This window comes from Patella vulgata, chromosome 3, assembly GCF_932274485.2.
Source record: "Patella vulgata chromosome 3, xgPatVulg1.2, whole genome shotgun sequence".
In the NCBI taxonomy this organism is placed as follows: Eukaryota; Metazoa; Mollusca; class Gastropoda; family Patellidae; genus Patella; species Patella vulgata.
The window spans coordinates 8,183,699-8,200,000 of NC_065881.2; the positions used below are offsets into that span (position 1 = coordinate 8,183,699).

Genomic DNA, 16,302 nt, shown 5'->3' on the forward strand with positions numbered 1-16,302 from the left:
TATGATACACGACTCGTGTACCAATGGTAAAATGTTTATTTTGTCTTAAATATTGGATTTCAAAAGCCCATCTTTTTCCGGTAAGATCACAACATCAATGTTGATTTAATTTGACAAATAAATCGTGCTTTCAATGTTGAAGATTTTGGATGATATTGAATTAGAGACTGAGCTACTTTAAGGCTAGATCTTGGGTTAAGGTTAGAGTTAGCGGTAGCCGCTTAGACATCTCGTAACCTTGACGAAATTTGCAGGAGCCATAATATTTTAGATTTAACCGACAGAGTCTATAACCATGATTACTTTCCTGCACCAACCGAGGGGGGGGGGTGTCTAGAGTGTCGCGCTTCGACCTCTAGTTGGCCGGTCACCTCTAGCTTGCGGTTGTGGATTCGATCCCTGGTGTGAGCGTATGTGGCTTGGAGATAGGGGGCGCCTTCTCAACCTCGTGTGTTTACTCCGGGTACTCCGGTTTCTTCCCACAGGAAACACCCCTGTGCATGCGCTAAGATAATAAAAAAATAATAAAGTAAGATTTGTCTGCGATATCACCTTCGGTGGAAGCGGACGTTCAACACTAAGAACAACAACATGCGCCATGTTCGCCGAACCCACGTGGCTATCGTATATAACTATAGGCCTTACATGCCATTAAAATAAAAAAAAAATACTGAAAAACAATAATGTATATACAAAGAAATAAACTGATTATATTTCCTATTTACACTACCTCTGGGGGATCACGTGGCTAAGCGGGTAAGACGCTAGCTCGCTAGCCTGGAGGTCAGGTGTTCGATCCCTGCATTGGCCGAGAAAGTTCATCCAGATTTTCTGGCGTGGTTCTCCCTTGTCAGTGATGCAGGACGGAGGGGCTGACAAGGAAAGCTGTCAAGGAAAGCTGTCTAGTCGTTCGGATGGGACGAAAAACCGAGGTCCCGTGTACACATTGGCGTGCACGTAAAAGATCCCTTGGCAGTTGGAATTCGATATAAGAATAGGCCGTAGTGCCGCTGTCCGGGCAAAATTTCCCTCATAGCACACTGTATGGCGTATGCCCGTCTTCATTAGCCCAGGTTAGGAGCAGAACAGTAGGACGTTAAACTCCATTTCATTTAATTTTTTACACTACCTCTGTATTGAACGACTTGGATTGGTTTCTAGACGTACATGTATTACCTTCGCCTTTCTAATGTTGGGGATTATTCTGACTGATCTGTTTTCTAGATAATTTATCTTTATTGCTCCTATGTAATCACCACTGCCAAACAGTGACAGGTGATGGCGAGGACAACAGAGGCAAATGCCTAGGGCCCGGGCGCCTTGGGTCCGGCGATTTGGAGACAAAAAAATTATATTATTTTCATATAATATTATTTTATATTTTTATTTTATATTTTTTATATAATATTATTAAAAAATATTATTTTATATAATATTATTTTATATTTTTATATATTATTTTTAATAATATCTCAGCGTGACACATTTTGAAAATTCGACCGCCGGAAATGCTACCGACTCACTGTCTCATTGGTATTATTTATTAAATATACATTATGCAAGAGCTAAATCTGCCAATTGCACGTCTTTCTTTAGGCGTGAAATGTTATCTAAATTATTAATTAGACATTAATTAACTTATCCAGACCATAATCAATTCTCGATGTCAACGCTAGCCTGTGACGTTTGCTGAAGTATGATCCCATTTGCTGCTCGACTTCCATTCTTGATTTAATCATGAAATGGATAATTGAGACTATGTTTTATTTTATCGTACCGACTTTAGTAATGATGATCGAGGCTAGACCCAAAATTCAATCGCTAAGATCTCGATTCAGAGTGGATCAATTGGACTGAAATTTTCAGCAAATTCCCTTTACATTATCTAGTTTTTAACTATTATAATGAGAACTGCCAGCTCTTTATCTAATCTCCCATAATGTATCTTTAATTCTTTGTGCAATTAACTCGTGTAGTCGGATTTGGATAACAGAAAAGTGGCATAACCGTTGGAAAAAAAAATCTTAAATCAATTCTCCGGGTACACCCTCGAAGAAACAAATTCTGCACTACTAGGAAGTATGATCTGCAACAGCTTCATTCAGATTACTAATCTAGAAATCAGACCGATACTAACCGCTTAGAACTAAGTATATGAAGTCCCGCTCGGGATATACTCCACAGACCAACATTTCAGGTCGAAGGGAAGGACCCGCGGACCCCCTCATCCCCGACCCCCTAGGGTGTCATCTTGTCACTGGGGCCCGGTAGCTAAGCTGCCCCAGGGCCACGCGACCTCATGGTCTGGAAGGTATAGGTATGTATCCTAACAAAATGAAATGAAATGGGGTTTGGCGTCCCACAATTCTGCTCCAACTGGGCAAATGAAGAGGGGCATACGAGGTAAATTTTACACGAGATATATATATATATATATGCAAGCCATCTTTTCCTGGTAAGATCACAAAATCAACGTTGATTTAAATTGACAAATAATTTGTGTTTTCAATGTCGAAGACTTTGGATGATATTGAGTTAGAGACTTAGCTACTTTAATCTTGTTCATAAAGTCCACGACATGGTGTTAGAGACTTAGCTACTTTAATCTTGTTCATAAAGTCTACGACATGGTGTTAGAGACTTAGCTACTTTCAATCATTTTCAAGGGAATCTGAAGAGATAAAACTTCAAAAGGGAAACTTGCCCAAATTATTTTCTGCATGTTTGCAAAAATTTAAAATTAATTAGAAGTGCTAGATGGAACACCAGAAATCTACAAGAAATAGCGGTAAGCATGAAACACGGCACTGATCGTCAGTCGCAGTGGAAATTTACATTTCTTCAATAACCCACTAAACACAGCTTTAATAGAAGCAAATTTATGTTCCAAATTATGCCTGGTCAAAAGTCCGATTAACAACCAATAGCTAACTGCGTAACAATATGATTACGCTTTAAACAAAGCTCCAAATTGGACCAAATATTTTATTATTCCCAATTGACCAGTGCATAGCAGAATATTTTAGATAAACTAATTGCGTGACAAACGAGGCTATTAAATCGAAAACAATGTAAACTATAATGTATGTAAACGAACAAGACTTTCGCCGTTTTTATACCTTACATCACTGTCCAAAGTTTTAGGGAAGACCCCAGATTAAACAAAGGGCTGTCATGTTGCTGTACTTGGGATAGATTTGATTGAACGAGAAGAATAGACGTCACTCCCTCAAAAGCTCAAGTATCAGAAGCCAATCCAGCAATGGGCAGACAGGAATATGAATATGTCAATAAATAACCTAGACTCGTGGTTTGGACAAAACAGTCAAATTCGACGAAGCATACAGTCAACACTGTTGTATATAAATCCGCCCGCAATATGATTACATACTTATTTTTCTCGACAACGTTTCTTATTTGTCAATTCAAAATCGAAATTAAATTTATAGCCCGAATTGGTAGTATATCGAATACTACCAGGGAGAGGAATGGGGTTTAACGTCCACTTGACACAAACTAGTTCATTTCGGGACTAACACATATGGTTCAATTTTATTTCAATAATTCGCTTGCGCATATAGGGGCCTTTAGCAGTGGGAGAAAACCGGAGGACTCGGAGAAAACCCACGAGGTTAAACAGGCGACCATACTCATTGTCGAAACTCCGCCAGTTGACCTTATGATACAGCGCGCATGTGCTAACCATTCGGCCATCCATCCCCTCAATGCACTACATAAATGACTAGCTGGATATAAATTATTACAAGCCCAGTTAATGATTACATTGTACTAGCTGACCATTGGTGTCTAAAAATACGACGTTCGCTGCATAGTTTTCCGTAATCGGAAGCTTTTATGGTTGGTCTGAACCCTGGGCATTAAATTAAGAGTTACTTCCCGTCAATTGTCTTGCTTGACGGAGACAAAATTATTCCAGGGAGACGTTATTGTGTAGTTTGTTTTCAATCATAATTATTTTCTGCTATTTTGTGTTTGTCATCTACATTTCAAATTAATTTTAATAATTCGACTTTCTCAATGACCAATCTTTGAAAACAAATCCTATTTTTATTTATTGATAAACTATTTATACCCTGTTCCATGAAAGGAAAAATGTGTAATGAGTTCTCCCGCAGAGGAAATTATTTTTTTGTGTCTAATTTTTGTGAAAATCCAGCATAAAAATTGAAATTTCGATGTAAGTTTATCATCTGCGTATTTAATTTTGTCTAAATTACAATTATAAGACAATGCTGACATTTGTTTATTCACAATATAGATATAATATGAGTAAAGAGGGGATTATCATCACAGTATTCAAAGAAGAGCAGTTTGGCCATCATTTCAGTTTCAGTTTCACCCATTTTTAACCAGGCAGGGTGCCTAATACAAGCATTTCCTGAGTACATTGAAGCTGATTGTTGTCAAATATAAAACCTTTATATTAATAAAGTTTCTCAAGTGATGAAAACCTGTTAAATAAATTCGTTTTTTTCAATATGATTTTAATTTAGATCTAATTAGTAATATAAATTGTGTATTTGTATTGGATAAATTAATGATTAATTGTGTTTAAAAAAAGAACAAAAAGTATGAGAATTATTTTATTGACGTTGTATATGTGACATCATTGATTAGATACTTAGACAAGATTTGGTAGAGGGGAGATAAATCTATGTTGACATGTGCATTGTTTTGCCCAGCGTATCGATATGGCCCCGAGTTCACAAAGCATTCTAAGACTTAAGTTAAGAATTTACTAAAAATTGTTCCCCTTATTTTATCCAAAATATAGCCCATTATAAAACTTTTGTTGTTTTAATAAGATACTACATGTATGTACAAAGTTTTGTGTTTCTGGATCAAAGATATTTCTCATAAACAGTGATTGAAAGTTGAGTAAATTCTTAACTTAAGTTTGAGAATGCTTTGTGAACTCGGGGCCTGAATTGTTTTTAACCACTTCTGTGCCAGTTTCAGTTACGCTCTTGTGTGACTGGAAAAAAGCTTGGCTCTAGCACTGCGATTCACGCGATGCTTCAAAGCTTCGCTCAATATTAGTTCTTTTAGGAATGGCTTCTGATCGGACCCTGTGTGTTCTAGGACACAGGACACTCTGGACAGTTGGAATTCAAAATAAGAGTAGGTGTCATGCTTTCTAGGCAAAATTAACTTCATAGCACACTGTATATATGGCGTATGCCTGCCTTCATAAGATTCGCCCAGTCGAAGAAAAGTAGGATGTTAAAATTTAAAACCCAATTTCATTTCATCTCTGATTCTGTTACATTTTATCTATTTTATTTTATAGATTTGATACACAGTATATAACTTGTAAGCTTATCTTGAAAAGCTCATGAAAACCACAGACTTTCAAAATGGATCCTGAGGAAGCCAATAAATTTATCAATGCTTTGGTTAAAAATCTACAAGTATTATGCCACGGTCATGTTAATTTTAATACCTCTATTCAAGTCATTGGTCATCTGTATTTAAACGTCGACAGCGATACTAATATCGACTATATAGTCAATGAAAAAGTCTGCAAAAATGACACATCGTCTACAGTTTTTGTGAGCAAGAGTTATCATTCTGAGCCGAAGGGTTCTGCTAAGCCGGAATCAGACATTAACAAAGAACAAATCGGACAAAAGTCCCCTCAAAAGAATCTCAATCAAACACCTGTAATATCAGACAAATTCAAAAATCAACAAAGAAACTTATTGCAAAGTCCTTCACATGCTTCGAATATTAATCCCGCCTATAGAGATCAAAGGCATATGACTTACCAAAGCAAACCATATGATCAGCAGGAACCACCAGTTAAAATTCCCAGATTTGCAATGGGAAAACTTCCCAAGCAATCTCCAGAATATTATAGAGCCGCCACAAAAGCACATGGGAATTCTTCAGAGCAAGTTATAGATTTATGTGATATAAAAAAAGAGCCAGGAACTGAAATAATGGATGTGGAACTTGATTCAGCTGATCATTCTAATGTACCAGGTAAAATATTTCATCGATTCTTAGGAAGTTTTTGATTGATGTTTGATAGCTAAAAACAATCATCTGTGTGAGTCTGTTATTGCAACATATCAAGTGTTGACTTTCGTCTCTGATGACAAAGAATTGATTGTTGATCTGAAATCACACAGCCATCAATGTGCATGCTCCAGCAAGCAATGTCTTGTGGAGCAATTTTATTGTTTGACCAATGTCATGTCATCTTTCAAAGTGAAGGCTCCCATTTTGGTGAAAACCTTGTAGATGGCTTTATTGTCCCATAGGTGGTGGAGTGGGTGGGGGGCAGAATGGTTAGAACATGTGCACTGTATCATAGGTCTGTCATTGAGTCAACTGCCGTGGCTTCGATTCCCCAGTTGTACGTGACAAGGAGTAGGGTCGCCTGCCCAACCTCCGGGGTTTTCTCTGGGTCATCCAGTTTCCTCCCACTGCTACAGACCCCTACGTGCAAGCGAATTATTGAAATAAAATTGAACCATATGTTAGTCCCGAAATGACTTAGTTTGTGTCGAGTGGACGTTAATGCACAGACCTTTTCTATTTTTCTTGTTTTCAATATTTACCCCAGTTACTCTATATTGTAAATGTTTAATTAATGTTTGCCAATCAATTGGCTGCCAATTAAATCAAGAATAGATTTTAAGCTCTTGTGCCTTACGTATAAGTGTTTACATGGAATCGAACCTTCCTATCTAGCAGATCTGTTATTACTATACATCAACATGTACTTTCCTGGACGTCTACTCCGTTTTCAACAAGAACATCTTCTTATAATCCCAAAATATAAAATCAAATCATTTTGATACAGATCATTTGTTCATATTGTGCCTGTTCTGTGGAATTCATTGCTGCTGAACATTAAACTGTCATCCAGCCTAGAAAAATTCAAAACTAATTTAAAAACTCATCTATTTATGGCCTATTATGGCACCCAGTCTGTGTAGCGCCTTGAGCATGTATACTAGCATGGAACTGTGCACGATATAAATATACATATTATTATTTACAGGTCCAGGAGGTTCATCTGATGATTATGATCAACAACAACATGGTGAAGTATCAAGTCATGCTACTTTTTCTCCTCAGTATTTAGAAACTTCTACAGCGATCCCAGTCTCACTACATGATAATAAACATAATATAAATCTGGCTCTAGAAAACTTTTCACAGTTCAATGATCCCAATAATTCATCAAGTTCATCAACATATGGTAAATATAATCCTTTAGTGGCATTTAGCGATTGGAGACATAACAGAACTAACACATTTATATGGGAAAACAATCACTGGTTTATTATACACAAGCCTGAAACGTTGTGCTTGATAACGATAAGAGAATACTTATCCAAACGTTGTGCTTGTGTATAATAAACCAGTGATTGTTTTCCCATATAACCGTGTTAGTTTTGATATGGTAAATATTTGCTACAACCAGGGTATCATGTAGTTGTATTCTTTCAGAAGGAGTTCCTGTATTTAATGTGGGCAAATTGAAAAATATGCGACACTCAGAACACAGAATTAAAGATGAAATACAGAAACTCCTGCGAAAACGTGGCCTGGAGGTCGGGTGTTCGATCCCTGCATTGGCCGAGAAAGTTCATCCAGATTTTCCAGCGTGGTTTCCCCTTGTCAGTGATGGAGAACGGAGGGCCTGACAAGAACAGCTGTCTAGTCGTTTGGATCGGACAAAAAACTGAGGTCCCGTGTACACATTGGCGTGCACGTAAAAGATCCCTTGGCAGTTGGAATTCGATATAAGAGTAGGCCGTAGTGCCGCTGCCCGGGCAAAATTTCCCTCATAGCACACTGTATGGCGTATGCCCGTCTTCATTAGCCCAGTTTAGGAGCAGAAGAGTAGAACGTTAAACCCCATTTCATTTCATTTCGTGCTAAAACAGCACAACTACACGATCCCAATAATTTTAACAATTTGCCAACAATGTTTTGAAACTAAATACATGTATTGAATACAGAAACTCTTGCTAAAACACAATCCTGTTTCGTTTCGTTTTTTATTGTTCACAATTTCGTTTAACTTGTCTTTACTACACTAGGATCTGGAAGAGTTGTTATATAACATGCATTCTAGATGATGTGAGGGGTTAGCCAATGAAACAGTCTGTTACGGTGGGTTTTTGGCGTGAGGTGCACAGAACTGTGGGTGACCCACTAGAAACATCAATGCTGATTAGTTAATCAAATGCCAGACGTCATAGGGTCAAAAGCTGCTAGTATGACTTCTGACATGACCTTCCACTACAAGCTGATTTTGTTCCTGTAACATATGTCATATAATTAACTGGTTAAATTCCCATGAAATGAATTAAAAATGGTTAAATGTTTTTTGAAGATTGATTTTGTTTGTTGTTTAGGTTCTGGTGGTGTTGCTGATTCCCATCTCCTACAAGATAGTCATTTTAAAGTAAGTATTTCACTAGATATTAAAGCCACAGATCGTCATTTGACCATACTGGAAGTTGAAGCTCTAAAAGGATCCACCCTCCTTGGTTTTCTCCGGGTCCTCCGCTTCCCTGCTAAAGACCTACGCGCAAGTGAATTATTGAAATAAAATAGAACCATTTGAATCATGAACATTATACCCTCTCTCTCTCTTCTCTCTCTTCTCTCTCTAAAAGCAACATCAGTTCAAAAATGGTTCAGTTTTTATACGCCCACATTTTCATGTGGACGTATATTGTCGTCGCCTCCGTCCGTCCGTCCGGACGTCTGTCCACAATTGTTTGTGAACAGTCTACTGTCCACAATTGTTTGTGAACAGTCTACAGGTCACAATTTTTATCCGATTTCAATGAAACTTGAAATATAGGTATATCACCCTAAGATCTCGGTTCCTTTCGATATTGGCATCTATCGGACCGTAACTTCATGGATTATGGCCCCTGATTGTACGAAAAATCACGTTTTTTGGCTTGTGAACACTGTAGAGGTTGTGGACCCTATAGAGGTCACAATTTTTATCCGATTTTGTTGAAACTTGAAATGTAAGTTTATAACACAAAGATCTCGGTTCCTTTCGATATTAGCACATATCGGACCGTAACTTCTTGTACGCAAAAACGCAGTTTTTGGCTTGTGGACCCTATAGAGGTCATAATTTTTATCCGATTTAAAAAAAACGTGTTAATATATCACCGTTACACCCTAAGAAGGCTGAGTTCGAATTTCGTGAAAATCGGCCCAAAACTGACAGATAAAATGGCCGCCCTTCGTTCTCAAATAGCGTAAAAATATGGTATATCAAGGTTGTGGACCCTATGGAGGTCACAATTTTTATCCGATTTTGTTGAAACTTGAAATGTAAGTTTATAACACAAAGATCTCGGTTCCTTTCGATATTCGCGCATATCGGACCGTAACTTCATGAATTATGGCCCCTTATTGTATGACAAATCGCGTTTTTAGCTTGTGGACCCTATAGAGGTCATAATTTTTATCTGATTTAAAAAAACGTTTTATTATATCACCGTTAAACCCTAAGGATGGTTGAGTTCGAATTTAGTGAAAATCAGCCCAAAACTGACAGACAAAATGCCGCCGTTCGTTCTCAAATAGCGTAAAAATATGGTATATCAAGGTTGTGGACCCTATAGAGGTCACAATTTTTATCCGATTGTGTTGAAACTTGAAATGTAAGTTTATAACCCAAAGATCTTGGTTCCTTTCGATATTTTAGCTTGTTTTCTATCCATCTCTCGAAAATGTGGGCGTATCCTGCCTGGCAGCCGCTGGTTACAAAGTTACGATGAATTGAAATTTTCGCAACATTTGGTATTCTCTGCAGATGTTATAAACAAAACTGCGCCAACTATAATTGTTTCTTAATTAAATGTATGCTATCGAGGGAGTCACGGTGGCTAAGTGGTTAAGAATCTGGCTCGCTAGTCTGGAGGTTGCATGTTCGATCCCTGCATTGGCTGAGAAAGATCATCGTGATTTTCCGACATGATTTCCCCTTTGTCAGTGGTGCAGGACGGAGGGCCTGACAAGGACCGCTGTCTAGTCATTTGGATGGGACGAAAACTGAGGTCACATGGATACATTGGCGTGCACGTTAAAAATCCCCTGGCAGTTTGAATTCGATATAAGAGTAGGCCATACTGCCGCTGCCCGGGAAAAATTTCCCTCAGATCACACTGTCGGAGCAGAACAGTAGGACGTTAAACCCCATTTCATTTCGGATTGAGCTTTCGGAAGAAGGGAAAATGACGATCTGTAGCTTTAAAAATAACAATTTTTTCAAAAAACATTGAATCACTTATTTAAATAAAAAGTACATGCAAGTCAGTCCGAATACAATAGTATTATCGCATAGTCTGGAGGCTCATTGTGGAGGGGTGTCCCATCAATTTGGTACAATACCAGTCCCAACATTCCTATAGTACTTTCTTACGTAGACTACAATGCTGAAGACTACGATGCTGAGTGGTAATCAGATCACAAAGACAACTAAGAAACCTGGGCCCTGTTTCTTGAAATCTTAACCCCTTAACTGCGTAGTTTTAAAAACTTTACTTACCCCCTATTGCGTAATTAATTTGACGAAAAACGTCATGTTTTGGCCTATTTCTTCCTGAATACAAATTTTAGTGGTCTAATACCATATTAAAATTAACGGTAAATAGAGTTGTCTCCCTTCAATTAGATTTCCTCGACCAGGCGTAATATAACGTCCTACACATGCTGCGATCGTGTTCGAAGAATAGATTGGGGAAAATACCTCCAGGGCGTTATATTACGTCCTACACACGGTGAGTGGCAGTTGTCCAGGACGTTATATAACGCCCTACGCAGTTAACGGGTTAACTAAAGATAAAATCTAATTTTAGTAGATACTTCAATTTTGATTGGTTAAGCACTAAAATCAATCTAATATTATCCAATCAAATTACTAAAATTTGTATTTTATCTTAGTAAAAATTTCGTGAAACAGGCCCCTGTTTTAAAGGCCTGCATATTATCATCCCCCACAGACATGCGGATAAAATAAGAAATCAAAGAATTTTGTCAATACTTGCATGATTGTATGGTATCACCATAACCTGTTTTGAAAATCTGGATATTTCTGTGTGTGACGTCCCTGTTGCTTGTAAACCCAGTACCATATTAGCCCATGGTGGAGCCCCAGTACTTCAAACTTCTTTCGGCCCCTTCGTGGTTCCCCTTGTTAGTGGTGCAGAATGGAGAGCCTGACAAGGACAGCTGTCTAGTAGTTCGGATGGATTAAAAAACCATGGTCCTGTGTATACATTAGGGTTCACGTAAACGATCCCTTGGCAGTTGGAATTCGATATAAAAGTAGGCCATAGTGCCTCTGCCCGTACAACATTTCTCTCATAGCACACAGTATGGTGTACGCCCGTCTTCATTAGCCCAGTCGAAACAGAACAGTAGGACATTAAACTCCATTTAAAGAAAAAACGCCATCTTAGATAGCCTTTAATTAGCATTCAGTGAGGCTGACCTTAAAAATATCTTTGTTTCGCCTAACGCGACCGACTAACTAAAACCACCCCCGACTTAAATTATTTTATTGCACTTTTCCGCGATCTTTTTATTTTATTTTGTGTGTCAACCTGAAATATATCACGAGAGTTATTTCCCTTTACTATGGCTATGGTTTGATTCATTATTGAAACTGGTTGATCAAGACGAAAGCGTCATAGGTGTCGCTTCTCAACAAAATGGTTGCAGACGAAAGCATGTCCATTCCCACGAAATGATTCTGCCTCTATGTCTGTGGGGCGTCGTTTTAAACATGACGACGATATTTTCAATATCCGTTTTCGAGAAAAATAAAGGCACAACCCGCACGATCGTTAAAAACGTGTTGAGGGAGTTTCAAACGTGAGTTTGTCGCAATTTGTGTGCGAGTCGTGCACAAGAAAAATCCCGATGTCATTGATTTGTTTGCCAATAAAAGAAGACGAATGTTTGCACCCGGAAAATTATCAAGCTGTCAAATTAGCTCTTAAAAAAAAAATCTGAAAAAAAACCCGACCTACCGACCCTTCTCCTCGATTGTGGGTCGGGTTTGGTGAAACAAAGATATTTTTAAGGTCAGCCTGACATGCAGGGTGCGTTTTCCGTATCCATAGTGCTAACATTTAACACTAAAAGAAAAATAAACCTAGTTGCAAGGGCCCCTCCTTTTGGTGAGCCCCTACTCTTTGTGAGCCTTCAGATGCATGGTGCGTTTTCCGTATCCATAGTGCTGACATTTAACACTAAAAGAAAAAAAAAACTGGTTGCAAAGTCCCTTGCTTTTGTTGAGCCCCTACTCTTTGTGAGCCATCAGAGGATGATACATGCAGGGTGCGTTTGCCGTATCCATAGTGCTAACATTTAACAAAGAAAAAAACTGGTTGGAAAGGCCCCTTCTATTTGTGAGCCCCTACTCTTTGTGAGCCTTCAGGATGATACATACATGGTGCGTTTTCCGTATCCATAGTGCTAACACTAAAAGAAAAAATGGTTGCAAGGACCCCTGCTTTTGGTGAGCCCCTACTCTTTGTGAGCCTTCAGGATGATACATACATGGTGCGTTTTCCTTATCCATAGTGCTAACACTAAAAGAAAAAACTGGTTGCAAGGACCCCTGAGTTTTTGTGTGCCCCTACTCTTTGTGAGCCTTTAGGATAATACAGCACTGTATAAACTACAGCTTGAGAGCAGAGAGTTAAAGGTATTCAATTTGTTATTCTTTCATAAAATGTGTGGTATAATCCTTATAAGACATATAGATTTTACAAAATAAAACATGTATATGGATTTACTACTTCTAAATATTTTAATAACGAAATGATGAAATGAAATGGGGTTTAACTTCCTACTGTTCTCCTCAGAACTGGGCTAATGAAGACGGGCATACGCCATACAGTGTGCTATGAGGGAAATTGTGCCCGGACAGCGGCAGTACGGCCTACTCTTATATCGAATTCCAACTGTCAAGGGATCTTTTACATGCATGCCAATGTATACACAGGACCTCGGTTTTTCGTCTTTCCGAACAACTAGACAGCTGTCCTGGTCAGCCCTCCGTCCGGCATCACTGACAAGGGGGAATTAAGCCGGAAAATCTGGATGGAACTTTCTCGGCCAACCTGACCTCTAGGCTAACGCACAAGCGTCTTACCCACTTAGCCACCGTCCCCCCCCCCCACATGCTATCAAGCAAATAACTGTCTGTCTATTGAACTGTAGCATTTTATTAAAATTCATTAGTATTATATCCATACACATGTTTTATTATGTACGAGTCTTCACAACTAAAGCAATCACAATTAAATCTGACTCAAAACATGGTGCAAAAGAAAAGGCAGTGGCTATTGTTACGACGAGTCGTAAAAATAGTCCTCAGGCTATTGTTACGACGATGCTTTCACAGCCCTCCATCGGCGAAGTTAAAAACTGAATAGTCGTAAACATAGTCCTAACCGTAACCCTAACCCTTCCCATCTCTAAATTGCTGCCTTAATTTCTGAAAACGTTGAAAATACTGCTCCTTTTTCAAAGCTGGTGTTGGGGAGATTGGCAGCCATTTTGGAATTCGTTCTAAACCTGGCTCAGACTCGTCATAAAAATAGCTACTTTGAAAAGAAAAATGTTACCTGTGTATTAAAGCTACGAAAGATGACCCATGGTTGCATTTCCACAATTAATGTATTTTTACAAAGTGATTACCCTATCATTCGCTAATGCGTTTGACATTAAAGCAGTGGTTCTCAACCCTTTTGCGCCAACAACACACCTTGGAACACATGCAAAAAATAGCGGCACACCTGGCTAGACATATATATAAAATATTTGAATTTTGAAAAATAAAAACATGGTCAGTCATAGACGGCATACAACCATAGACACAAACTCGTCACAGACACATATAATGACTCAAACTAAATAAAGAAATGGCCCAGCTATGAACTTACTTTATTGCAGTGTTTCGAATTTTATCAAATAGCTGGCTTCTTTAGTGAGAAAATTTCTTAGTGGGCCATTCAAAATTTCACGGCACACTTAATAAGATCTCGGGGCACACTGGTTAAGAATCACTGCATTAGAGAATAAAGTTGTCATAAATTGGTAGAAAATATACATGGTTTAATTGTATCACTGTAAGCATACACCATTTAGAAAATCATTGAGTTATTTGCCCTTGAATGTGTTAGAAACGTTTTGGGACTAGTGCATTGTTTAATCATAGCAACATTAAGGATACACCTCATCAAACAAAGTAATACCAGGAGTTGAATTTTTATTGGTACATGTACCATGCCAGATTAATCAACATGTATCTACTACTACCTTGTATGTTTAATAGAGTATTTGCCCTTAGATTTTTTTGTTTGTTTTGAGACTAGTGCATTGTTTAATGATAGACCTCATCAATTAAAGTAATACTAGGAGTTGAATTTTTTTGGTACATGTACCATACTGGATTAGTCAGACATGTATGTACTACTACCACCTTGATGTTTTAACGAGGGAGAGCCGAAGCTTCTTCCTGTTTATGTAGAATATGATTTTGGAATCTTTCCGTTTACGGCCTTAGGCCATGGAGTGTGGGTTTAGTGGGAAGTTCTTCCCTTTATTTGATAAAAAACATATTGTTTGGTAGTCTCTTCTACATGTATTTTGATTCTACGTCATCTTTTATATGCAATGAATTCTCCTTCGGCTTGGCAGTGACACCAACATGGCTTGTTTAAATAGATTTTGTATATTTTGGGGTATTTCCTTGAGAATACAATGTTAAGAGATGGATTTGGTGCAAATTTTTGTAAGATTAATTAGTTTGAACATGGTTTTAGTCCAAGTATATCATCAAATCACCCAGTTTGAATATGGGAAGGCATCTTTAACTGGTTTGACTATGTGCCTTTTGACTACAAATACTGTGTCAGCATTCAACACTTGTTTAAAGGCTCGATTCAACATTTAGCTGTATAGGAACCCTTGAAGTCTACAATACTGTGTCAGAATTCAACACTTGTTTAAAGGCTCGATTCAACGTTTAGCTGTATAGGAACCCTTGAAGTCTACAATACTGTGAAAGGAAAGTTGAATCTCTAATAGGAATATCGGTCCAAGAATGGTTAAAGTTGCAATTTCATATTTTAAAGTTATATTTTTAAAATTTATTAAAATAAAGCCTTAATATAGATGGTATGTATAAACAGTCCTACCTTGTTAAAGAATAATCCTATTAATCCTATAATTCACTATTGCCAGTTGAGAAATTGGCAAAAATATCATTTTCAACTTCAAATTCAAACGTTTGAAGATAGCTATTCCATGGGGGGGGGAATAGAAAAACAAGGGAGGTAATTGTGTTATTATTTTCGGGGTCAAAGGATTTTTAATTGGGAGAATAATACCTATGATCGTATAATAGTGAGTTGACATCCTATTGAGCAAAAGATATAGAAATAATTATGTTTTGACTTTCTTAGAAAATATGAAATTATCGCTTTAATGTCTGTTGAGTATTTACAAAGTTGTGATAAATTGAACCCTTGAAATCTACAGTACTGTAAAAGTTAAATCTCTAATACAAATATCAGTCCAAAAATGTTAAGATCAATTGAAATCTCATCGATCTACATTGCACATGTATGACATTGCACATGTATGCTGCTTGAGTGTCACAAGACAACCATCTTTTATTGGTAATGGAGAAACCTGACGAGCCTAGTTTAAATTTGATTAAATCCAAGCCCGGAGATTGTATAGCGTTGGGGGGGTTGGATGGCCGGATGGTTAGCACGTGCGTGCTGTATCATAAGACCTGTCATTGAGTCAACTGGCGTGGTTTCGAATCTACGGTTGTACGTGACAAGGAATAGGGTCGCCGGTCCAGCCTCGTGGGTTTTCTCCGGGTCCTCCAGTTTCCTCCCACTGCTAAAGACCCCTACGCGCATGCGAATTATTGAAATAAAATTAAACCATATGTTAGTCCCAAAATGGACGGAGGGCCAGACAAGGACAACTGTCTAGTCATTCGGATGAGACGAAAAACCGAGGTCCTGTGTACACATTGGCGTGCACGTAAAAGATCCCTTGACAGTTGGAATTCGATATAAGAGTAGGCCGTAGTGCCGCTGTCCGGGCAAAATTACCCTCATAGCACACTGTATGGCGTATGCCCGTCTTCATTAGCCCAGTTCGGAGCAAAACAGTAGGACGTTAAACCCCATTTCATTTCATTTAGTCCCGAAATGACCTAGTTTGTGTCGAGTGGACGTTAAACCCCGTTTC

At 38.2% G+C, this 16,302-nt stretch overlaps 1 protein-coding gene across 11 annotated transcripts in view; it reads left to right on the forward strand.

Moving 5' to 3' along the window:
• Positions 1-4,120: 4,120 nt before the first annotated feature.
• The window catches only part of LOC126815931 (uncharacterized), a 39,530-nt gene continuing 27,348 nt past the window's right edge, over positions 4,121-16,302 (forward strand). For all 11 annotated transcript variants that reach the window (XR_007678126.2, XR_007678128.2, XM_050542049.2 and 8 more), the window contains exons 1-4: positions 4,121-4,198; positions 5,312-6,006; positions 7,034-7,234; positions 8,400-8,449. Coding sequence is in view for 9 of the 11 variants with exons in the window: in XM_050542049.2 (XP_050398006.2) it covers positions 5,379-6,006; positions 7,034-7,234; positions 8,400-8,449 (879 nt within the window). In the remaining 2 variants the exon portion in view is untranslated. The remainder of the gene's footprint in view (positions 4,199-5,311; positions 6,007-7,033; positions 7,235-8,399; positions 8,450-16,302) is intronic.